This window comes from Ruditapes philippinarum, unplaced genomic scaffold, assembly GCF_026571515.1.
Source record: "Ruditapes philippinarum isolate M1 unplaced genomic scaffold, ASM2657151v2 ctg3190_1_1_1_1, whole genome shotgun sequence".
NCBI lineage: Eukaryota > Metazoa > Mollusca > Bivalvia > Venerida > Veneridae > Ruditapes > Ruditapes philippinarum.
The window spans coordinates 129,843-156,542 of record NW_026855495.1 but is presented as its reverse complement, the minus strand read 5'-3'; the positions used below and the strand labels follow the sequence as shown (position 1 = coordinate 156,542).

Genomic DNA, 26,700 nt, shown 5'->3' with positions numbered 1-26,700 from the left:
TTTCCAGAAAATAGCGTCAATAGTATTGAAGATTGTTGAAGCAAGCAAAATTTTTACCTGAAATTTTCTTATTTTGAAAAGGGCTATAATTCAGGAAAATTCATATTAGTTTTTTTCGTAGTGTCCAATACAAGTCAATATTAATGTGCCCTTGGATTGAGGTAATTCTTGACTTGAAGAACAGTCTTTATCTAACTTTTATTAACATTCAAAATGCAATGTTCTATGCCAAATTATTTCTACACTATAGAGTTGCAGTTTAGAAAATTCGTTTAAATTAAATAGTTTTGCTATATAAATCAACATTCATAGAGTGTCCCCAAAAGTGGTGCCATATCTGACTCAAAGAGTAGAGTATAATTTCTATAATTTTTAGTGGGCTCAAAGATGAGGTTACAAAATATCCAAATATTCTGAAACATGCAAGTACTATCAAAATATTGTTTAACTTTTCTTATTAGAAGAATTCCCTCCGAATCCTGTCATTTTAAAGGTTCATTAACCTGGAATTTGCCAGGTAAACATGCCATGTACAAATGTCAAATATAAATATAAATAACAAAACATTTGACTTACATTTCAAATTGACTTTTATCTTATCAACAACAGGTGACTGTGACACACTGTTAGACACGGAACATGTAATATCATCACCGTCCATATATCGTGTTGGATACAGTATAAGTTGTTGTGACCTCACTACTCCATTATTTACTCCTGTAGATGTCGTATATGGACGATTACTTTTAAGTGTTTGTGATCCGTTTCTCCATGTTATATCAGACGCAGGATTTGATGATCCTGTTGTACATGTCAATGTTAATGGTGTGGATCCTGTAGCAATCATTTCTCTGTTACCTGTTATTTGTGTCGTTGATGGTCCAGCTGAAACTTTATACGTATAACAGAATAAACAACAGCACCGAAAAGGCGTGGCAATATACACCTGAATGCAAGTTTGTTTAAAGTAAATAAAATTCAAAGTTATCAAAAACAGCTTTTGAACAGAGAGGATACCCATTTATAACATTTGTCCGCAACAGTTGTTTTTTTTCAAATATTAATTTAAAGATCTATATTGATACACGCCAAAGAGCTATGCCCTTCACATGAATACTTAGTGACAATAATACATGACGCAGCGCACCCCCCCCAAACATGTCACCAATCATGCCCCTAAAAACAATGTGGTGATTATTTACATCCATGAAATTGTCACCGAGTATATATACTGACTGAAAACAACAATAATGTTGGTTTTTAAATGATATAAATTAAAAAAAAAATAACAAAAACATATAAATGATATTATGAAAGAAATTCGAAAGCAAAAATAATATTAAAGCCACTAAACATCAGCCCTTCAACCCATAGTAGTGTTTCAATTAGAGAAAGACTGCCCAAAGTATTTCAAACAGTGGTATCATTGTAAATTAATAACTGCCAGTACATACGCCAGACATCATTCATGTCCAAAATGTTGATAGATTGCCTTAAAAATGACATTTTATATGGATCATTTACAACTTATTGTTATTTAATGAATTTACAAAGTTTAAGTGACATCAGTTTCAATTAATAAGATTGTCTTATTTCAAAATGATTAAATCATATAAACCTATAAGGTCCTCAAATATAATAATCTTAACAGACAAATATATTATTATATAAAGTAATTGATTTTGGGAAACATAGGGAGGAAACATATTAAAAAATTCATACATTGTATCTCCCTGTGCAATATATATACTATAATATATAAAGATTTTGAATGAGTCAGTATAACCTTGACCCTAATCCAAGTAAGTCCAGAACTGCGCTCTGCACATCATCTGTCAAGTAGAACTAATTTTAAAAGAAACAGAGCGGTCACAAAATTGTGACATTGATACAAAATGGCTAAGTGTGACCTTGATCTTGACATGAGGCAGGTCAAACCTGCGCTCAGCACATCGTCTGATAATGGTCAACATGTATGCCAAGTAGTTTTAATTTCCTTCCATTGGTTCAAAAGATACAGACCAGACACGAAAACTCCAATATAAATCTAGTGGGGATGGGGGAGGGGCAATTTTGATCTTAGAAAGTACGAACTTGTGGTCTGCTTACCATCACAATATAAATAATATTTCTACAAAAAGTTTCAATTCCTTTCTATTGGTTCAATAGATAGAGAGCATGACTAACATGACTAAGTGTGAACTTGGCCTGAGAAAGGTCATACCTGTGCGCTGCACATCGTCTCATTATGGTTAACATTTTTGCCAAGTTGTTTCAATTTCCTCCCACCGGTTTAAAAGACACCGGACACGAAAACCTGCTAACAGACGGCAGGACGGATGGACGGAAATGTCAACATTTGGGGGTTTATGTGCTTTTTCTTTGATCTTTTATGTGGAACTTTTCCACATAAACCAGTAAAAGTACAACAATACCAGTTTGTTTATCGGATTTCCTTTTTTAACTAAGATTATGGACGGAATGAAGGTCTTAGACCATTTGATGTTGCCCTGACAGACGGACAATCATGCGCATAACAAAATACGCCAACATTCTTTAAGGTGTATACAAATGACATGGAAACTTTAAAATATAAACATAACAGAGGAGGATGTTAACATTAACTCCTCAATAATTTCAAAACGTAAATTTTATATTTTACTGTATTGAATTAACTTGAAAATCATCATTATTGAGTTTTAATTTAAATTTATTACTTCCCAGTAAAATACGTTATTCTACCAATCATATATGTAACCATGCTATATTGTAACACTTATGATGTTTAGATTCCATATGTGTGGTGATTTAATCACATGGCTGTATGTATAAAAGGGTTATAAGTATGATAAGTATATTCAGCTATATCTTGGTAAAACATCTGCCGGTCGAGGTTTCTAGAAAATCAATGCTGGAAACCTACTATAATAACAATTAGGTAATGTGTTTGGGAACTTTTTTTTTATTTTGTTTTGATGTATTAACTTATGTATATAACATAAAAGATACATTTTAAACCCTCTCAAGATATGAAAAATATGAATATGAAAAATTGAAAGGGTAAGGAATCTAAAATCATATAAAAATATGTTTCTAAAACCTTAGGTTGGTTTCTTAATATGATAAATACAATTGTGAAAGTTCAAAGTACGATTCTTAGACATAGTCATTTTTCCTCAAAATGAAATGATGATTTCTATGAACTGGTTAATCTGAGAAGCCATTTACATGTAAGTACATGTATACAAGTGCCTTAACAATCCTCTCCCTGAACATTTGCAAAGCATTTGACAACCTGACTTCATCAATAGCAAAAGCCCGAAGTTTTTCTTGGAAATTTTGAGCTTAACAGAATCATTCTTACGTTGGAGAATAAAATCCTATCTTGTTCTTTGCAACACTTGAGACCTTATTCTTTTTTCTCTATAACTCCTGTGCGGAAGGTAAAAAGACCTGTCGTCGAAAACAGATAAATACCAAACTCGTAGAGGAAAAATGACCTTAACTTACAACAAAGACATGGTTACTGAAGAAAGAGTGTAAATGCCTTCTCATATTGATTTTGCGCCAAATTGTTCCAAGAGCACCACAAAAGCGAGGCAATATACATTCGAATCTTTCAATTAGGGAAAACCAACCATAAACTTGTCTGGAAAATGTTTTTATCTTTATTATTTTTATGATACTAAATGACATCCACGGTGGAGGCATTTCTAACCCTTGGTGCTTGATCAATAAAACATCTTATGGACATCTGTGATGCAATTTGCCATATAGTAGCTTAGGACATTATAGTTTTCAACAAAAATGTTGCCCTGTACATTTAATATATCGTTCGGCATGTCAATTTGGTGTTCATATTTGTGATGATCTTATTGCATTCTATTTTCTTCTTTTTCTGGATGGGTGGTTCCATTATTCCTACTTGAATACTATTGAATCACCATTTGGTTATGTTGTCTATGTCTTATGGCGTCTGATTTGTGATATTCAGGCTTCAAAATATCAATATCCGTGATCTGTACACCGTCATATTATATGTAACATTTCTGGCAAGAAATTGGAAAAGTTTGATATTGGTTCCAAAGATACAGAGCGGACACAAAATTTTAAAATTATACAAAATGAACACGTGTAACCTCTGCCGTGACCTAAGGTAAGTCAAACCTGCGATTTGTCCATCGTATCATTATGGTTAACATCCGTGTCAAGAAGTTTTATTTTCCTTCCACTAGTTCAAACGATATATACATGCCATGAAATTGTTAACCGATGGACGAACTGACCTACAACTAGGTGCATAACAATATTTGCAAAATTCTTTTGAGAATTTAAAAAAGTATCCATGAATGTATGACAATTTGACAAAGATATGACCAGACACAACCATTTATGTACAATTTGAACCTCCTGGTATAACCTTTACTTTTATAGCCGTTTACCTTGCATTTCTATGCGAGAAGTTTCGAAATGTTCCAGCAAATTAATCCTTAAAAGTATTGATGTGACCTTGATCTTTAAGCTTCAAACTTGTTCTCGCCAATGAACAATTGGTTTACAGTACTATACCATAATTATATGTAACGATATAGGCTGGACATGACTATCTATGCACTATCACACCATGACATATCATATTTGAGTATAGACTTGCTCTTGACTTACATTGAACAGTTAAATTTGTTGATCTAGTCAGTTGTGCGGGACTCACTAATGCAGGATGAGTAACTATACACTGTATACTTTGTCCATTATCTGAAGCTGTCACCTGTCTGGTATATGTAGAAAAAACTGTAAATGTTTCTGTTGCAGCATCGGCTGTGTTTGTTGTACTGCCACTAAACGTCATACCTTGATATAACCAGGATATACTGGCTGCTGGTCTACACCCGCTTGTTGTACATCTAACCGTTACAGTACTACCAGCTGGTACAACAGATGTCTGTGTAACTGTTGGCTGGCTAGGCTTTACTGAAATAAATTGGTAGTGTTCAAGAATCAAGAATATATATACCAGACAAACATATTTGTGTAACTGTTTGCACACTTGATTTTACTTTAAACAATGACTGCTTCTGTAGAACTATCGCACACAGGTCTTGTTCCGTTAACAAAAGCTACCACAAGCAAAACACTTGACAAATCTATAAACTTCAAATACATAAATAAAATATGTTGGCATTTCATATCTAATTAGAACCTTTACTGCAGCCTTTTTATAGACACATAACAACAGACATGTTTTTTTACAATTTAATACTCACGTCTTAGGTAAATTAACACAGACTTGCTGTTTGATCCAACTTGAGCACTATCAGCTTGAGGATAGTACGATCTACATATCAAATATTTCCTATCATCTGATGTAGCAGGTGTAAATGTATGTTGTAAGTTGACAGTGTATGTACCGTCACTTTGTATTGTCCCTGAACTTGTAGAGGACAACTGATTAGAACTAGATACACTATTCTTATACCAGGTTACCGTTGGTGAGGGATATCCTCCAGTTGAAGTACATTGTATTGTCAGAGATTGTCCTTCATTTCCGTAAACAACTTTACGACTAGCATTCAACTGCACAACATTTGAAATCAATGGTGTTGAAGGTGAAGCTGAAATTATCAAAAAGTCCAAGTTTGTTCCACTGACATATCATTTATTTTATCTTGATAAAAAATTAATAAATGGAAAGCCGAGTTCACATAGACTATTAAAATGTCATAAAATATTTTATGTTTCAAGTTTGTTAGAACTATATGATGCTGAAAAATTATAAGCATGTTATTTTCTGGTTATTTGATGCACTAATCATTTGATTATACATTATGATTTATGTAAACAGTATTTACTGAATATTCACAACTTACATACCTATTTTAAATGATCCTTTTATTGGAGCAGCTTGTGTGATTGTTATAACAACAATGCTGTATGTATACGACCCATCATCTAAAGAGTTACTAGAAGTCCACACACATCTATAGTAGCCTGTATACTGTGTACTGCTTGAACATGCTGAAGATCCTGATATCTGTATGGCGCTTTTCTGTTCAAATAAATATATACTCTAGAGTGTCACCATATTCAAATAACATTAGTTATCATACTTCAGTGTGCGTGCTATTAAAATTCAACAGTTTCCTTTCCTCAATCGAGTTCTGCCACAAATAAAATATAATGTGTCTCATCAAGTGGCATTGTAAATGGGTTTTGTATTCAACGGCCATAACTCAGTCCAAAATCATGCAATCAGAAAACCCATGTAATATGCGCAAACATTTGAGCTACAGATAAATCCTGTGAAGTTTCATTGAAATTGAAATTGAAAGTGGTATAATAAGTGTATTCCCGACAAATTTTAAAAATAAAAATCATTAAAAGGTCATTACTCTTACAAAATCATTGAACCAGAAAATACCGAGGCACAAATAGACTTGGTTTTGATAATGCTTGTAAAGTTTGGATAAAGTTACACCAGTAGTTCTTGAGGAGTAGTCCAAATAAATTTCGTGACGGACTTACGGACAGACAGACAGACAGACGGCATAGACGACATTACTCTTTAGGGGCGACACAAAACGCCTTTGCTACTGGTTTTTGAAACGGCTAAAATAAAGTCTTTCATTAACCTTTTACCTCATAAAGGCTTGTTTTGATGGATTTTCACCCCAACCCCTTTTTGAGGCCTCAAATAGTGCCCTATTTAGATCCCAAATCACTGTGTTTCGATTGAGAAATTTTGTTAAAAAGTAATCACTTTTTTGGCGCCGCCCCTATCAAAAAGGTACACAAAGGGGTTGCCCCATTCTGTTGAAGGTTGGTGGGGGTTGAAGGGGACGATAGTCCCCCTCATCGTCAAGAGAAATTTGGACATGTGACAGGCTGTAATGGCAGTTATAATGTTCGCATTAGAAAAAAGTCCTTTTAATTTTAACAAACTTGAATTATTAAGGAATAATGTATAATGTTTTACTAATAGACTATTTATATGTACAAGTAAGAACAATACGTTATTTGAATACGATGTTATAATGCTTAAATGTAGTAAGACTGCGGGAATCATGCGGGAAGATGAATGACTTACTGGTGCATGACTGTCATGCCAATGACATGCAACAAATTGCATCTTACTTCTTATATCAATGTAAAAATCATTTAACAAAATGTATTAACAATGAAAACACCCGACATGAGCAATTTCAATTGTTCATTTAGGGGTGCCAAAAACACATTTTGATATATTTAAGATCTTCTTTAGCAAATTACTAATTGAACTGCTCTTTTAATGCTACAAGAATGAAAATTCATTGTTTGTTAATTATTTTTTTCATAATTACTTGACAGGATCTCTGAAATTGAACCGTGTAACTCTATTCAAAGATGCTTCCAAAGCATTAATGTTGTAGCAACTACATGTACATATTTTACTTATCATAATTATAATTAAAAATATCCATATCTAACACTTTGGTTTCTGGAGTCGTACTTTTATGTTTTAATTATCTCAAGTGACGAAATTAAAAACATCATACCTGTCTTTTAAATGTAGCAGTAAGTCTTGGTGAGACAGGATATAGTTTATCTACTGTTATCTGTACTTCCTTTCCACTTGTAACGCTGTGTGTAGCTGATGATGCTTTACCTATAAAACAAAGCACACGCATTACTTGATGCAAGGGAAAATGCCAATTATTGGTCGGATATCCAGGATGTTAGTTTGTTTACACTGTTATTCCGAAAGAATGTTACAGCAGCATGCATCCAGATAAGCAAAAATATTTTTAAAAAAAATCATACTTGTGAAAAATGATTTTAGGTAGAGTAGAAAGATTCGAGATTCAAGTAATAATTTTCATGCTATGAGCGATTAATGGTTAATTTTTTTATCAAATGTTTCTATATTTCTACAGCGTTACTAATGCAGTAAGGGCGTTTTTTGCATTATTTGACATCATTTTGTAATAAACGTGGGATGTAAGTGCCATTGATAATGTGTAAAATGATTGCTTTTGGTTTAATTACGATAATATATATTTAATTTCATTTTCAAAATTTTAGGCATTAATCGGGAGGCATACTGTTATAAACAAGACAACCAATAATCAGCTGCAAATTCCAAGTCATCATTTTCCGAGCTAAACAATCGACATTCAGCTCAACATTTGATATTCTGTACTTTAAATCAAATTTAAAAATGAATGTTAAGCTAGACAATCGACATTCAGCTCAACTTTCGGTATCGTTAGATTTCAACACAATTTCAAAGGTTTGTCTTGCGAAAAGGTTGTTGCACATTCAATTAAGATAAGCCAGATATTAAAAAAAATCAGACCTGTCAGTTTTTAAATTTCTAAAATATAAAATGTGAGAATGTGAGATTGATTATTTCGGTGTCGTAATATATTCTGAACATTCAATTGTAAGACTGCACGGTGACACTCGCTAAATGTATGTATTGTAAACATGTATTGTTAATTATCTATGCACACCGAGAAAGAAAAATGCGCCAATTTAGCTGTTTAATATGATGGCTGATTTGTGCCATTTGTGTTTTCGCCCCACGCCCCCGCCATTTTAACTCGTTAATTCTCGACTTTTCGCTCGGCGGTGTCGGGGGGCGAAAAGTCATTGGGATGCAATACAAATTAAAACATTTAACGAGTTCGAGCCTCACAAGTTGTCTAACTTTTTTCCTTTTTTGTTTCCTTTTTTCAATTTTACTGAAGATGCAAATGAATTATAAAACATAGTAGTTTTTCTTATAAAATCTAATTATTTCAATTTACCGGTAATAATAGTTTTAACCTGTATTGTGTGAAGTATGCAGTAGTCATAATACTTGTGCAGTGCACGAGTATTTCGTGCCAACTGAAATATTGTTGAAACAGTTTGTATACATGTATTCATTCCGCTTAGTATTAAAGATAAGGTTGTACAAATTTGCTAGATATTACTTTTGGAAACAAAAAAAATGTGAAATGAGAAATTATTACAACACTTAATGTCAAGAAAAATATTACATATTCGTATTTGATTGTTTATATATAGAAATTATTTTTGAGCAAAAACAGTCTTGCATTGATATTTTACTAAAAGATTAACTGATAACATTACCAACTGCGTTACGATGACAGTTGATTAATTTGTCGATATTTTAATTTATATCGGAAGCCTGCGTGCCTAAAGATAATAAACACAACATGATAACTGTTTTACATCGTAATAGTGGAAATGTCCGCTGCGTCACTAAATAATCATCCTAAACGGACAGTTTCATAATAACAATGTTGAAATATGAAAGTTATCTCAAACAAACTAATATTAGAACTTGTCACTAAATCTTTAGATTAAAATGTTAATATTCATACAACTGCTTCACAATTCAATTATAATGATTATATTGAGTTATTTTAACATCAAGACATGAAGTGATGAAGGAATGTAGATTTCTTCTTTTCAATAGTAGTTTTAATTTACCAATATCTTACATTCTATATTTAGACGTTTTAACTGACTTTCATCAAATCCATTCCTACATTTATAATCCCCTCCATCGGTAATGTTGGTGTTGTGTATTGTCAATGTGAACGATGATGTTCCTTTGCTGTCTGTATATTTGTTGTTGTCCTCTGGTCTTACAGCAACCCCATTTGCTACGAGATCTCTGTTTATTCCATACCAGCCAGTAAAGCCAATATTACCAGTAACCTGACATGTTAGAACTGTATCATCACCACAGTTACCAGCGCTTGGTACTTGAATAGTGGATGTACCTACAAAAAAAAAAAAACAACAAATAGTTGTAGTTTGATTTTATTGACCTGTCAATTATGAATATATTATAACACTCATTGAAATAATTGGTCCACTCCGTTTAAGCCCGGGAAATAAACGAGATTTAATATTGAATATACAACTAATGTTTTAAAAGATACACCGTCATTATACCCTAAAAGCACAGAAGGTTAAGTTATTGCCTAAAATAAGGATGGTCTGCGTTCGAGCCTTACTGTTCCTATTTTTCTTTTTAACTTTATTTTCAACTTTATATTGTAGTGAATTTAATAGACATTGCTTGATCATATGACGATTGCATTTTAGATATTCATATTTTAGGATGTTGCTGAAAATAAGTAACTTTTTTTCGCAAAAATAATAGCAAAACATATTTAAACGAAAACAACAGCGTAAAAGGAATCTCATCTTACAATGAAAATATAGAGGATATTTGTTTGTTTTGCATGTAAGATTGAAATATAATTTCACTGAGTGAACAACAGATGTAATATTTTCACGAGTGGCGTAGCCACGAGTGAAAATATAATAGCTGGTGTTCACGAATGAAATATATTTCAATCTTATATGTAAAACAAATAAATTTTCTTTTTATTTCATGATTTTTAAGTGATTTTAAGTATTTTTTTTACTGATTTTGCCGCGTAACGTCGCGCGTTCTCCTTTTTTACGTCATCACATCATGACGTCACATCATCAATTTTGAAATATAGTTCTGTTAAATTCCTCTAACTTTGTTACTTTTTTAACATGATGTATGGTGACATCGACTTTCTTTTCATAAAGAAGCAAAATGTACGCATGACGGCATTTATTTCTGCCCGTTATTCCATTTAGTTATGATTTTCTTTTCATCCGCATTCAGATATAGTTCGGCTACAGTGAAAATTATATTTTATAAATTTCACTAGTGGTTTATCGGAATATAATCATCTGATATATTACAATAAAACACTGGAAAGCATGAAATAAATGAATAGAACACATATAAAAAAACCAAAAACGCATGGATCGTTGCTATATCGATCTTTCAACACGTAAGAAGGATGTGTTGTAGAAATTATAAGATCCTTTTGCGCTTTTAATCTCAGGTTGATTATTTTAAAATTTGAATAAAAACACATATTGCAGAGTACATCTCACGACACTAACAGAAAATTTATCGAAGATTGATATATCGATCTTGTGCACTGATATACCAGTATGCAATCAAATCAAACAATAACATTTCATCAGACCTCTCCACAGTGTTCAGACTGATTGCTGGCGGCATCCATTTTTGCGTATCTGATTGTAGTGAACGAATCTCATTTAAAGCGTAAAATCATTAGGAGCAGTCTACAAAAATTGTTTTGCTCATGCTCCGTTTCAAAATACGACTTAACCTAAACGAAAAATTTACATCGATGTGAAAAAATCGGTACAAAGAAAAAACGGAAAATATCATTTATGTTACTAAGCTCACGTGGATGTTTCATTCCGTTTTAATTTTTTTAATTGTATAAATCGATTACTGTATTGTTTACTGAATAGCGTTTTAACTATTTCATGTTCCGATAAATAGTAACAGTGAATTTTACAGGCACAACATCACCATGCACTATTATATGACCGGGTGAACCGTGTACCGAAATTTTGCTGCTCTTTAAATTTTGAACCGGTATGACTAAATAACGTAACGGAGAGTTTTTGGTGCAAGTGGCACAAATTTTACAAATATTGTGGTTGGAGGCATGCAGCTTTATATACTGTTTATTCTAATCAAATGATATAAAAACATTTTTTATTATAAGAGTGCAGTTATTCCGCTCAATTCGCAGTTTCTGTCCTTTGAGCGTAAAGACCCTTTTGTTTGGAAAATAATCTCTTTCTGATAAGAATAACTCATTTATTTTTGATAAGGTTCAATTATTTATTAAATTATCTTGTAGATTTGAATCTTAACATTTTTATATTATCTGTACTACTTGCCACGTTCAATTGATATCCCTACATACTGAACTTTATCCCTCTTTTTTCTTTTCTTTTTATTTAATGTTTTCTTCTTCTTTCTCCTTGTGCATTTTTCCCTAAGTGCTCTACTATCATACATTTTGGTTTGTAACTGTCTTATCATGATTAGATAATTCCATATATCAGGGAAGAACCGTTTGCTGATGTTGTAAGAACTCGTGGTGCAACCCTTTTGCTATTTTTGTATTTATATTATGATAATATTAAGAGGATATTTTTCGTTTGCGTGAAATATGGTATATATTTTCACTCAACATGATAAAATGCCACATACGTATTTTCACGAGCCGGTACGGCGAGTGAAAATATGTGACATTTTATCACGTTGAGTGAAAATATATACCATATTTCACGAAAAACGAAAAAATTACCTTTTTATTTAATTTCATTATCAAAGAAAATGGTAACGAATTCCCTTGCTTGCTACCAACTGCAATTGTACAGCGCGCAGTAATTTATGCGTAAGCACGCGCTGTTTGGCGCTACATTGTGACGTCATGTAAACAACTCTTTAAACGTCTGTACAGCGTTAATTACTGAATTAAAGATATTGGTGTTCGGATTAATTTTCTTAGTTAGACCATTTTCTATCATGCTAGATAGTTTTCAAAACAATATTCAAGAAAAAGTTGTTTTGTATTTATCAGATTTTTTAAACAAACCGGCGAAAGAAATCCCTTAAAATAAATATGAGTTTTGACTCCGCCCACTTTCATATTTACATTTCATATTTATTCTTAAAAAATATGAAATATATTTGACTGATATATAGAGGATATTGAATGAGTGTAGTTTAATACTAAATTTATTGAACGAGTTTTATAAAATCATATTATGCGAGCCTCTGGCGAGCATAATATTATTTTATTCAACGAGTTCAATAAATTTAGCATTGAATCTATACGAATATAATATTCTATTTATCACATATGTAAAATAAGAGCAGTAAACTGTTAAAATGAGTACATTTTCAATGACGCACACAAAGTGTAACGCTAACATTAGCACGCTTTAGCGCTATGTTTCCATATAGCGCAAATGACGTCACGTCAAAGTGTTATTACACTAGTGTAATATCGTTTTTATAAAATGGCTTTATTACACTCCTGTGCCGTGGTTTATGTGATAAAGCACAATATTTCATGGGTAAAATTATGTTATAAATGTGTAAAAAAGAGCAATAAAGTATGTTTAAATTTAAATAAATTTTTTATGTAAATCACGGACTTGTTTGATTAACAAACTTTATGCCCGTTTTGAAAAATGTAAAGGAAATGTTTCCATATATATACTTAGCAAAACATTAACCGAAAATGTGCTTATTGAATTTTATAAGTTCTAAACCCCGTGACATATTTTAGCTGCATATACATATATGGAGCTAAAGTATATCTGTAGTATATACATGTGTATATCATTTATGTTATATTTTTATTTGATGACATAACATAAATTGTACCCTTATAGAAAAAGTACTCTTAATGTGCCAAGAAAAAAGTTCATTTCTCCGGCATATAATCAATCAAAACATTTAAAAAAATAAAGTGTAAAACAAACTTTCATTATGATACTATATTCAATTATGAATATATATAATAAATTCTACTTTGTTAAAAAAAATGTAATTTATAAGCCCTCCTTGTGTCTTGTATGCACAATTATCCCCAAATATTTTCGAATTAAAAAAATTTCCACAGCAGCAAAAAGACCTCTCGCATGCTTCTTTTTAAAGAAGCAAACTTGTAAAACAATAAAAGCCTTAGACTGACTGAAGCAGCACATAGTTTATATGATTATGCTATTTGTTTTGGTAATTTAGGCGTCTAAAAATTATATTGAAAACGGAAGACAAACCCTTCCTAGCAGTAATATAATTGGCAAAATCGGTTCAGGTAGCAATTACCTTTATAACCTTATAACTATTTTATTAATTCCCCCTGATATTATACAGTTATTTCATAGGTGATTTGGGAACAGTCAAGCTGTTGGCCCGAGGAAGGCAACAGTTCAAAACACTACCCCCTCCACTTCGGGCCAACAGTTTGACTGTTCCCAAATCACGGATGAAATAACTGTTTTATTACCTGACCAACTACTGTTTTAATAGTACTAGCAGAAGAAAAAAGGAAGATAAAATAGTTTTGCAAATATGTTAATAATTAAACCTAATACTTTAAAGTTCTATGTCACGTCACGTCTGGTTTATGATCAAAATCAATGGACGCTTCAAGTGGGAACCTCTATGACGCCAATGACGTCAGAGCACGCGAGGGAAACAGTCGAAACTATTGACCGGTCAACAGTTCGCGAAGGTAAACGTTTTTAGAATTTCAGAAAACAGTAAAAAATACTAAATTACATTTATATAAGGTATTGATAATGAAATGCCCCAGAGGCGAAACTTCTCATGGAAAGAGGAATTGTATTATTTCGTCATACGGAGGCTTCTTTAGATACCAAAACATAAGAAGAAATGCCGATAGGAAACCATTTTTGTTTTTTTTAAAAAAATACATATTTCTGTTGCTAAGAAATTTATAACACGCAGCTTTAACATTTGAAGTTATTGAATACAAATGAAATTATGATTATGATTAATACGTACCTTCTGAGAGCGAAATGAATATTCCAAATATCAGAAAACTTAAATTCAGGTTCATGGTTGCTTTAAAACATCATTTGTACTGTGTATTTATATATGTTTAAATCTTCCTGGTTTGAAGTATGTACGACAATGTTAACACGTAGAGAGTTAAATATAAACGTGAGTGTTTAAATTTATTTAAAATATATACATACCACAGAAACAAATAAATATTTCCTTCTATAGAAAGAGCAAACATAAGTTTTATATTGCTAAAATAATGGTATTAAAGCATGTTGGATGCTTATCACCTGAAGAAAGTAGCATTGAATGTGAAATGATTTGTCATGAAAGCAGTAAAATGTAAACAAAGTAGTATTTTAGCTTTGATACAAAATACTAAATCACTATATTACTGCACCTATTGCTAAAAAGCAAAACAATGCAAAAGATTATTCATATAATTGGCAAATTAGTAACTGTTTGGAAACTATAACTGGATATAAGAAATAAAAAGTTTTTGGTGAATGAAAATTAAAGCATTTCATTTTATTCAGCCTGAATAAACACATCGGATAACAAAAGTAATGCGTCTTTTATTGTTATTTTTGTTTCATTTTAAATTGAAAACTTTCATATTTAGTGTAATGTTGCAGCTTAAATAGGTACTACCTGAGGAAACAAACGTTTCCTTTAATTGCTTATCAATGATATACAAACGGGAACGGGACTGCAGATAGTGGCTCATGTTTCCTATCCTGAAACTAAATACCGTTTCTTATTATCCGAGTGTACGGTCTCTAAGAATATAATATATATAACAATCTAACATTATCTGCTAGTTTTTATACTCTGTTAGATATCATTCATATTTCTTGAACATCCAAAAAGTTGCCCCGTACTTCATTTCAGTGTTGATATATATTTTTCTGGTTCTCCGGGTTATTTTGATTCCAGTACATACAGTGTTGAAAACCGCTTAAATCGGTGCTAGGGTTGTTGTTGCAGTTTTTATAAACTTTCATTGAACAACCTCGATCGCGCGTCAGCAATTTTCATATAATTTTGTTGTTTTCATCGCTGCCGAGAGATCTCCCTAATGTTTGACTATCGTTCATTAACCTTTAAGTTACAAAAGGTAAAGTATGAACCCCGGAAATATGGCAGCCATCCCCGTAAAAGAGTACTACTTTGAGGCAGAAATGGTGACCATAAACCTTTCTGTAATTTCAACGGTCGAAGAAAATAAATACGCGAGTCATTGAACTGCAGACAAAAGACCTATAGTACACAGTAGCCTAAGACAGTATGAGGTTTGGAAGCCTTGACCAAGCTACATATAAGGGTGTCTTCATTCAGACTATTTATGTTTTGAGGTCGCACGTCTTAAAGTACCTTAAAAACATCATCCTCTGAAGAAGAAGAAGCTTTATTCTTTCATAAATCTCACAATACACAATTGACAAAGCCATTATAGGTCATAGTACATTTTTTGGTATATACACATATAAATTGATATTGGCATAGTCAATAATAAATGTGTCAATATAGTTAACAAAGTATATGTAAAAATAGTAAGATGCAAACAAACAGGATACACTACTCTTACATTTTTTAATGCATTTGATTCGTAATTACTTCCCTTACATTTCAAAGGAATATGTCTGAGAGTGAGACTAGAACAATAAAAACCGAATAGTTGTGTTCCTTAAAATTGTGTATCTTTTGAAAATATCTGTTTTTGTTCATAATTGAATCTTAAATGTTTATTAAGATTGATATAAAATATAAACTAAGTATAAAACATTATTTTGCATCTTGTTATTTTTAGGTATTATTTGTATATATTAAACAGTTTTCTATCATGTCAGTACATACGTGCGTAAACATTTTCTATTTACAAATACATGGAAGTACTGCTGCTTTAACTTGTAGAGAAATATTTATACGCAATTTGACGTCATATATTAATTAAAGCCATGATAAAATCAACAATTGACTGTTAAACTACTCATGAAGTTTAACACAAATATTCGTGAAAATATGAATATGTATGTTTTTTCTTTGTATATGCCGCAGTAAAACCATGTGCAGTCAATAATAACACAATATACTATCTAAGTATTATATCTACATCTTCTTATATCAACTGCCTTATATACATATATACAGATACATTTCTTATTACTTTAACATTTTCTGACGAAAAACAATTTTATCGTTTTAAACATGCTTGGTTGAACTCTGTTGTATCTATTTATATATTTATCTCTAATTGTGTCATAAAGGTTAGTAAACACTAAAAAAGGAAATGAAATTCATCTTCTAACTTATTACAGAATATGCAAAGTCTATTTTCTCTCACAGTTCTATTTCACAGGCCACATTCTATATTTAATCGATGTGAGGATACTTTCAATCTACATGCTTTTCTATATTTAGTAACATTAAGTATCTTAAGGTATGGTTGAAAACCTAACTACATATTTATGTATAAAAAGTAGCTCTAGTCGAGATATCAATCCTACTTTGCCATCATCGTACAAAAACATCCTTTATTCTTTGCTTATAAATTTGTACAAATATGTGAGAATCTTCTCCCTGTTCTAGGCAAACATAATAAAAAAGCTAGTCTCGATAAAATATTTTTTTAACACATGGAGCCCAATTCGATTTTTGAGGTTGACTTTCAATGTCATTTATCATCATTAATGTAAAATGTTCAGATACTTCTAAAAAGGGAAAAAGCAAAGCACTGTTCATAGTTTTAGAACATTCAATCAAAATTACCAGATAAATATGTTATCTGATGATTCACAACACTTGCTCAAAGCAAAGACTATTTTATTCAGTTACATACAAAAATGTTGCTGGTAGACTTATTTTCACTCGATTTTAAATCTTTCATTGAACAACTGCTCCGTAAATCTTTTTTTCTTGTATCTTTTTTGCGTTACTTAAATCAAGTAAGGACCTTAAACATATTTTTGCCTTTGCTTTTTTCAATGATAACGATAAATCACGGTACCCCTTGTTGCCTTAGAAAATAGATTATTAAGTACAAAATATCCTTCTAAAATAGCCTGACATACTTGTAAATTTGAATGTCTTTGCACAAATAAACTTTTAAACGATGCCTAATTCTTATTCTATCGCTTTTTAACTTTTGAAAATTAGTATTCTAGAAAAATGCATTTTTACCGCATGTAAATACTTTTTAGTAATGCATGTGTACATATGACATTATTCAACGAGTGGAATATTTTAATTTTCGGCTACAGCTTTGTTTCTTTCCGGAATGCTCATGTTTTCATATGTACTAACTGTAGCATCATCTCCTGAAAAAATATAATGTACAAATATGGTACTGTAGCAAACGCATCAAAAAAACAAATAAATAATAAATAAAAAAATAAATGAATAAATAAATAATAAAAAAGAGGGTTAAAAAATGTCAAATTTTCAAATAACTGAGGATGCAAACTTTGATTAATTGCATGGGAATTATCATAAAGTTTCTAAAAAGTCTTCGAAGATTTATTTGAAATCGACATTAACAAAAATGGTTTAAGCTAAATTTCTTGTAGATATTTTTTGCTGTTTTATTGAGAAAACATTACTTATACTAAATATCTGCAGATACCTATGGTAGACAAGATAACCTCGCCGTAAACATTGTTTCTTGTTCCATGTTTCAAGTCTTCATACACCCTATTTTCAGATCCTTGCCTGAAAAAAAAAAATATATTCCAAAAAAGTGTTTCACGTAGGAGACATAAATGTGGAAATGTTCATGTTAGCAGATAAAAAATATAGTTTCTTTGGAATTGATTACAAAAAGGTGAAATTAAATAACTAAAACATAAGCAACCAACAGGGTCTAACAAGCTTCTTATTATAAAAAAGTACGTCGTAACCCTGAACAGATTTATAAAAGCTTGCCATTATTTTAACACGCTATTATTACTTCTTTCCATTTATTAGAATAAAATATTTCCAATCTTATTTTGTTAAGATGCGTGACTTGCTTTCAACAATTATTTCGTACATTTATGAACTTTGGTATGTTTGTTTTTACATAGTATTACAAACAGTTACTCTGCATGTTACCAACAGCAAATCATAGTTTTGTACCCTATGTGCCATATTTTTTCACGGAAGTAGTCTTTTATCATTCTTTCAATTCAGATACTTTTTTGATATTTGCATACAAATATAATACATATCTTACACGTTCGATTGAGGAATACTGACTGTTGTGTTGTCTGTTTTATTCTTGGAAACGAACTCTGAAACTTATAAACATTATAACAGTAAAGAAAACTGCTAGTTTGTTTTACATATAAAAGTTATACCAGATTATTTATGTTTAAGCAGACGTATTAAAATTTGAAATATTTCAAAGTCATAGATAATTAAAGAAGCAAGTAGAAATCACAGAGAATCGGCTTGTAATTGAAGGATTACATTTTGTATTTAGTATCAGACATAACAACCACGAAGGAATTGAGAATGGAAAGTCCATGATACATGGTCCAATATTATGTATTTTTATATAGCAGTTTAAAAAAAATGTTCTAAAACAAAATATCATTACCCATCATACACATGTTCATACTAAACCACTTAAAAATTATCAGCATTGTTTTTATTTTCAAGCAATAGTTTACAATATCAAAATGATACATTTCTATCGTTTAAATATTTTTTTAATACTTATGTATAGTAATATCAGCTGATTAGCAAGTTTATTTATATATGCATTTTGCTCATACATGCTCATATGTCTAGCCAGTCTCGAAGTCTCGAAGTTAGGGATTTTAGGAGAATAAATTTACATCTTGTAGAGAATACACGTGTGTGTTTGTGTTATATCACTATTTTGTGAAGCCTCCTTGATTATTATAACTCCCAACAACAAAACATGGTGGCAGAAGAAATTTAAGTGGATTTTAAAAGATAACACTTGATTAATATAAGAACATTATAAATAAACATAAGAAATGAACATTGTTCCCAATTTTAAAATGGAATTAACGAGAATTTCTCCACCATCAATGGATTGGCAATCATATAACCTGCTAGAAGCTTTTGAAAAATTTAAAAGACATGCACAATTAATGTTTTTGAGACCATTAAACGGAAAATCGGAGCCAGAACAAATATCATATTTATTGTCATGGGCGTGAGATCGAGAAATACACTTAACATGGACAGACATGTCCGAGGAAGACGCTAAGAGTTTCAGTGCAGGGTGCATGTAAGACCTAAACAATATCCGATTTTCGGACGCTACAAAGTCTTCAATGAAATTCAAGAAGACAGCATAAACTCGTACATTACAAGAGTGCGTATCAGCGCAAGAGAATGTCATTTTAATGACACGTACATTATGATTCGTGACCGCCTAGTGTCCGTGTGCAAATACGACAAATTAAGAGAAAGCCTTATTAATAAGAGAGCCACTATTTCTATGGATATGGCAATACAAATAGCTCAAAGCATGGAATATGCTAAACAGTTAATGATGACCGTGTGGCACAACGAAACGGTATATGTCCACCACGTTCGGAACAAAACGACACTGGCTAGACACGTTACTGATCATGAGCAATGTGCATTAATTAATAAACTAGTTGATATCAGTTATCAGTTGATATTACTACATCTCCTTTCTTTACAAAATAAAAATAACTTTTTGCATCATCATATAAATACTAAATAATTTATGAGTAATTTTATTTTGCTCCAAAACATTACGGAAATTGTGTCCATTGTAGACCAGTTCATTTTAATAGGTTTGTTAATCTTATATCAATTAACACTTGCCATTGGCCATCACTGCTTTTAGAACAAACCAAAAAAATATATATATATAATATAGTTCGAATTATTTTAGATGAATCCCACATATGATATTCTACTCTATAATCAATATCGTAAAAATGATTTGTTTTTAACTTTCGTTTTATTTGTCCATTTTTACATATAATTTATAACAGTTATGTATATTATAGATATACATTTAAAACAATACTTACGTTGTTGACAACAAAACAGAACTTTCCTTTTGTAAATGAAAAATGTACACAACCCAAGCGCAATGATAGTAAGTGACTGAACTGTCGCCAAACATATAATCGCTATGGCAAAATATGAGTTGTCTGTATAAAATATAAAAACATGTTGCAATATCATTATTATTCACAAGTTCATTCTACAAAGATAAAGCTACACCAACAGTATTTACTGTATACAAGTGCTAATATTTTTGTTTTCCTCGTGCAGCGACCAACAAATATTAGCAATTTTTCTGAAATATATGTTATCCTATATGTATATATAAAGAAAATTAGAAGTAATCACATGGACGTGGGACAGGGGCTATCAACTCAGGTGGTAATACCACGTGTACCTTCATGATATCTTACTTAGGGAATAGTTCAATTACAGCTTTTTGATTTGTATTTAGAATAAATGTGGTAATATTGCAATAAAACATAATGTATGTATAATAATGTAAACATGTGGTTGAAATGAACAATTACCAGACACGAAAACATTGACTGTCTGCTCTACAGTACGACCATCCAATCGCCTTGCTGTGCACGTGTATTCCCCCGTATCTTCTGTGGTAACCGCTCCCAGACTAAGAATGTTGTCTTTGCTATCTTGTCCCCAGGATATGGTGCATGGTGGGTTACATTCAGATGTACATGTTATATCAGGCATGGCGTCTCCACTAACCAAATTATAGAGTGTCTTTCTTGGTGACAGCTTGAGGGATTTTATCATGCAACTGCTATGGTAACTGCCCGATAACACTTGCCTGATAATTATTTTTGATATCACGTCAGTAGCCTGATATCAAAAATTAGCCCCGCCCATTTTAACGGACTTTTTTCAATTGCTTATATTCGAGCATTTTCATCAGCATGTGAATTCTACAATGTAATCTCATACCCTTACAAGTCTTGAATCAATATGCGATATTTATTTATCTATTTATTATTTCGATTTCAATTACGAATAAATTAGATAGCGAATAGTTTTAGCACCAACTAAATGAAGTGACGTCATAATTTATATTGCAAATGACATCATCGATGTTCACGTCATACTATACATGTAATCATAACAAACAGGCTGACGATTTTCTTTGAGAACTTGTCAATGTTTACTTTATTTCGCCGGATTATTATTTACAGTAATAAGTGAACAAATTGTTTCGTTTAAAAAATAAGACGCATGTTTGTGTAGCTTGTGTTTGATTGCCGATTTGACTTTTCTTTGATTGAAATTATCGTGAACTTTTGAATTTGACAATTCAAGACAAAAATTGCAGTAAAGTTTAGTTTATGTGATTCTAATTTCTAAGCGGATTTTTGGATCGATGTTTAAATTAAAGGTAAGAATGTTATCGTATTAGGCCTACATTCTGTTCAAAAATTCCCCTTTTTAACGAAATTCGCTATTTAAAAGTAGATTATTTTGACAGTTATTATGTGTTACATGATAAATAGAAAAACATGCTACTGTCTTTTGATATCAATTTTATCAGGCTCGGCTGATATGGGCAGAAAGGGCTCGGCAAGCCTCGCCCTTTCTAGCCCATATCAGCCTCGCCTGATAAAATTGATATCAAAAGACAGTAGCATGTTATTCTCTATGAAGTGGTCGATCTTTGGATATGAAAATATTAACGTAATAAAATTGCACATTTTCCCGCATCTGTCAATTATTGCATTATAAATTGTATTATCGATTTATTCAAATATTAATTCTTACATGTCCCGCATTTTTCCCTTTTCAACATTGAAGAACCGAAAATGTGTGTTATTATGCAATAAAATCACTGTTTGACGTTCTATATTTAGACATGTGACGTAATCATTATACATGTGACGTAACCACTTAAAACGCGATGCACTGAAAAAAAGGCAATCGGAACATCATCGGCTATTATCTATAATAACCTCGGAAACATTATAGACTGAAAGTAATTCTACCACGTGGATTCAGATGTAAACAGAAACACAGAGTAATGTCAAACGAATATGTTTATATTTGACATCCAAAGGAAAATAAGGTCTGTTTCGGTACAATTCTGATTTAAAATATGCCTGACAACCATTTTTAATTCTGAAATGCCGACTGATGTACAATTTCAAACAAATCCGACTAAATGACAACAGATTGGCATTTTGTGCTTTCGGTTTCTACAACCATAATAGTAAATATATAAATAATGTATTGTTTCCTTTTGTATGTATGAATTTACTTATTTTAGGTGGATGTTTACTTGATATATTGGAAATAAACTTGCCAACAACTCCAATCATTAAATTACTATTTGTTAACATGTTTAGTTTCTTAGCGTAGGTTAGACCCAAAATACTGATCCGTTTGTGTTTATACTATTTGTTTGGTCCTTTTCCGGAAATTCGGAAAACCCCAAAAAGGGACCCTAGAATAAAGAAAAAATGTTAAATTTTTTGAGTATGAATTATGGGGGTACATGTTTAATGTATGCTACATTTTAACCTCAAAATAACGTGTTCATTAAGAAGGTAATTGACTGGCTCCGATTAAGTTTGAATCCCGCTTGTATTCAATTATACATTTATAGCTTAAATGCAGTATTAAAATGAACGTGTTTTTAATTAAAAGGACTGTAACAACAACAACAACAAACTGCAAAAAGTAATAAGACTTACCAGCAACAAAAATACTGACAGTCTGTTGTACAGTCTGGCCACCTATTCTACTAGCAGTACATGTGTACTCTCCTGAATCTTTATTCTTAACAGATCCAAGACTGAGTGTCTTTCCTTTACTATGTTCTCCCCAGGAAATTTTACATGGTGGATTACATTCAGGGGTACATGTTATGTTGGGCATGATATCTCCACTGACCAAATTATAGTGTGTTTTTCTTGGTACCAGCATGAGAGAATGACTTGGTCCATCTATGTGTATATTTTTCATAAATCAAAAAATCTGAAGAAATTCTTATATAACAAATTTAGGATAAAAATGTTTTGCAGTGACGACAGATAATTCGTTTACAAACGTATATGAAATTGGTACAAGTTATATGATTTTGGGTAATGTAAATATAATGCGACATTTTGAAGTGTACCAAATATTACACCGTAAATATTATGAGGTTATGATACAGTGCTGAGTACAATATTGAATTCTATAGGACAAACACTTATCTGCCAAAGGCGATAGTCGTGTCCGATATAGTTATGCCAGTTGTGTACCCGTCCAATAGAATCAGTATTGTTCTCAACAATGTTAAATTACCTTTTTATTCCACTCTATCATTTTTGACATTTTTGACAGAATTTTGTTACTTCATTTACAAAAAATACAATTACAGTATCTTATTATGTGTAAAATAAACTATTATGTTGTTACATGTTCCTTGAATTCGCTTAAAGGTCGTAGCAATGTGTAAGCTAAATTTGGATGCGAACCGTGTGCAAGGTATCCATCTTTTCTGTTATTATATTAAACTGAACTTCGATCCTACATCAGCACAAAATATATAAAAATAAACGAGAATAATATTGTGCATCTACTATGTACATTGTTGACTAAAGTTTTAATAATTTGTTATGCATACATTTACGTTTACAATATTTTAATATTTTCAAAGAAAATACTTTTCCTGTGTTACAACATTGTTCCTACATTTTACTGTTATAGTGGTATTCACTTCAGTGATTCTTCCATCATCTTGTATAGCACGGTATGTTACATTCCTTTCATTGAGACTTTTTCTGAGGCTAGGTATCCACATAAGATCACCTTGCTCAATAAAACTGGCTGTTTCTTTGTCAGATTTACCATCTAATAACCAGACCATAGTTGCGTTCGTTAACGGTCGCTTTATCAGTGAAGCTTGCGGATGTGCAAACACATATATTGGTTCATTTTCTTCTTGACTATGACTTGGCTGAATTCTTGTTCCTTTAAGTTGGTAAGCATAAAGTTTAGTAGAAATGTTTACTTTCAATTGTTTCACATAAACTGAGAAAAATAGAATAATTTTCTTTCGTCCGTTATTTGCCATCTGTTACACTTAGTTATAATGGCATAAGTTTTGCTTCTTTTCTTTTATTTATTGAATGAGTAAGAGGTTTCATTAGATTTAATAAATATAAAGTGAAAAACATAAATGGGATTGAAGGAAAATAAATGAGATTTCAGTTTTAAAGATAATACTCACGCATTACATAAAGGATATAACAATCGTTATCACGACCATTACTTATTAGGTATGTCCCGTTATCCTCCATACGGACGTTGTTTAAATCTATTTTCAGAATGAATTGATCATTAGATCCAGAGTGGAAACTAATGTTTGATCTGTATTTCCAAGAAACATCATAATAATAAGTACGTATTTTAGGTGCGTCGGCTACATTGGCACTGTAAAGATATCCTGTAGTTGACCCCGACGTCCTTATTATACTTAAGCGATGTTTCAATATGTCTGTGTTGTTGTACAGAAAAGTTACTGTTGTTCCCTCTGGTGCAAATATTGTTCGATTGTAATCGCATTCTGCAGAATTATTACAGAATAAGGAGAAATGAAACAAATAACGAAATGTTTGCATAAATTCATTTTTTGTGTAAATATATCTATAAAACAAAGTTAAAAAAAAAAAATAATTAAAAAAAACATACAAAAAAACAATGACAAAAACAAAAAGACAACAACAACATAAAACAAACAAACGAACAACAACAGCAGAAGCAAAAAGCAACAACAACAACAATAATAAAAACAACAACAAATATATGACATATATTTTAGAAAAGAGTAATACATAGAGGATGTTTGTTTGTTTTTTGTGTAAGATAGAGTGTTAATAAAGTTTTTTCCATATATATATGTGAAAGAGATTTTGACCACGGATGAGCCATGTTCAAAGCTGCGGTAGAAATCACCAAAACGAACTTTCTGACAAACTTCAGGACATTTGGAATGAAAATATTACCTCTAGAATGTAATCAATATTTTTTCCATTATTTGGGTTGTGTGACCTATAGTTTGACCCCAGATGCCAAATTTTCAAACATGACCTAGAAACCATCTAAACAACCTTTCTGACTAATTTCAAGGATATTTAGACCTAAACAGTATCATCTACAGTGCTAGCAAAGCATGTTTGGGCTTTGCAACCTAGTTTTTGACCACAGATAAATTACATTTGCGCTTGAGCTAGAAATCATACAAACTACCTTACTGACCAATTTCTAGGATATTTCGACTAAACCAAAAGTATCAAAGTTTTAACGACAATAGTATTCTTCTTAAGCAAGCTTACATTGAGCACTTTGTGCCGCACTTTGTGCTCACGTGAGCTTAAAATAGTCTTTTCATTGAAAAGTGTGAAGTTATATTTTGATAATATTCAAGAAAAAATAAGTATTCCACTAAGAGGCATACAATAAAACATTACATTTACGTGCACTTGTCTTATTCTTGTTAATTTTTATTCTGTTCTTTATAAACATAAGGCTGTTATCAGGTGGATTGCAACAAACGTATTTATTATTTATTACCAATTTTCCATTTTCTACATTAATGAATGTACAAACACACATGAATAATACTTAAATACTAATATAAAGCATATACATTAACAAACATTACCTCTGCTGTATCCACGAACTAAAGCAAATCCAACGAAATAAAAAGGCAAAAGAATACACGACATTTCAAACTACCTATTGATAAGTATTGTAAGTAAAAACAATTTCAAAACGAGGAAGTGATATATATTTAATCTGTCATGTCATTGGTGGATAACTAAATCGTCAGAAGATATGAATACTTGACTGCAGCTGTTAAGTGACTTTCAATTTGATTAATCTAGTAAAACAACAACAACAACAACAACAACAACAAAACGACAACGTAAAACGAGCAAATATCAAAGTTTTGCAATACATATCTGGAAAAAAGTGATCCGTCGGAAGCATTTAAAGCATTTGAGCATTGTTGCAAGTAACACAAAAGTCCCCTACCAGTAAAAACCCCACTAGAAGAATGCGGTCATGGCCATTCAATTATGCAATTGTGGAAGACATGAATGACCTTTATTTTACTTACATAATTTACATAATCTTCTTTTACAATAAAAATATGTACAACACGTAAATAACAAAATGCAATAGATATTTGATGTACTAACGAGAAATATTTGCCCATAAGTATAACCGACATATAGGTCAATAAAGGAGGTTTCATGTAAGGACATCTTTAACCACTTTTCTATCGTGGTCAT

At 31.5% G+C, this 26,700-nt stretch overlaps 2 protein-coding genes across 2 annotated transcripts in view; both read right to left on the bottom strand.

Moving 5' to 3' along the window:
• LOC132743544 (hemicentin-1-like) overlaps positions 1-14,573 on the bottom strand; it is a 43,695-nt gene extending 29,122 nt beyond the window's left edge. The window contains exons 1-7 of the mRNA XM_060732074.1: positions 14,414-14,573; positions 9,489-9,773; positions 7,533-7,642; positions 5,872-6,046; positions 5,265-5,612; positions 4,666-4,971; positions 577-891 (exon numbers count right to left, since the gene is read on the bottom strand). Coding sequence (XP_060588057.1) covers positions 577-891; positions 4,666-4,971; positions 5,265-5,612; positions 5,872-6,046; positions 7,533-7,642; positions 9,489-9,773; positions 14,414-14,468 — 1,594 coding nt within the window. The 5' untranslated portion in view covers positions 14,469-14,573. The remainder of the gene's footprint in view (positions 1-576; positions 892-4,665; positions 4,972-5,264; positions 5,613-5,871; positions 6,047-7,532; positions 7,643-9,488; positions 9,774-14,413) is intronic.
• A 1,229-nt stretch (positions 14,574-15,802) lies between these two features.
• On the bottom strand, positions 15,803-26,196 carry LOC132743543 (titin-like). Its single transcript, XM_060732073.1, has 10 exons — positions 26,067-26,196; positions 24,633-24,968; positions 24,095-24,373; positions 23,110-23,361; positions 22,063-22,074; positions 20,941-21,180; positions 20,434-20,556; positions 18,624-18,687; positions 18,036-18,121; positions 15,803-17,730 (listed from the first exon to the last, which is right to left on the bottom strand). The coding sequence occupies exons 1-10, from the start codon at positions 26,128-26,130 to the stop codon at positions 17,657-17,659; spliced, it is 1,530 nt and encodes a 509-aa protein (XP_060588056.1). The 5' UTR covers positions 26,131-26,196; the 3' UTR covers positions 15,803-17,656.
• Positions 26,197-26,700: the final 504 nt, after the last annotated feature.

Excerpts from the sequence above, each read along its gene's own strand:
- LOC132743543 (XM_060732073.1), bottom strand. The coding sequence starts at position 26,130 with ATGTCGTGTATTCTTTTGCCTTTTTATTTCGTTGGATTTGCTTTAGTT. Across the intron at positions 20,557-20,940 it reads AGTCAATGTTTTCGTGTCTG|ACAACTCATATTTTGCCATA; the intron begins GTAATTGTTCAT and ends TATTTTATACAG. Across the intron at positions 17,731-18,035 it reads GGTTATCTTGTCTACCATAG|GAGATGATGCTACAGTTAGT; the intron begins GTATCTGCAGAT and ends ATATTTTTTCAG.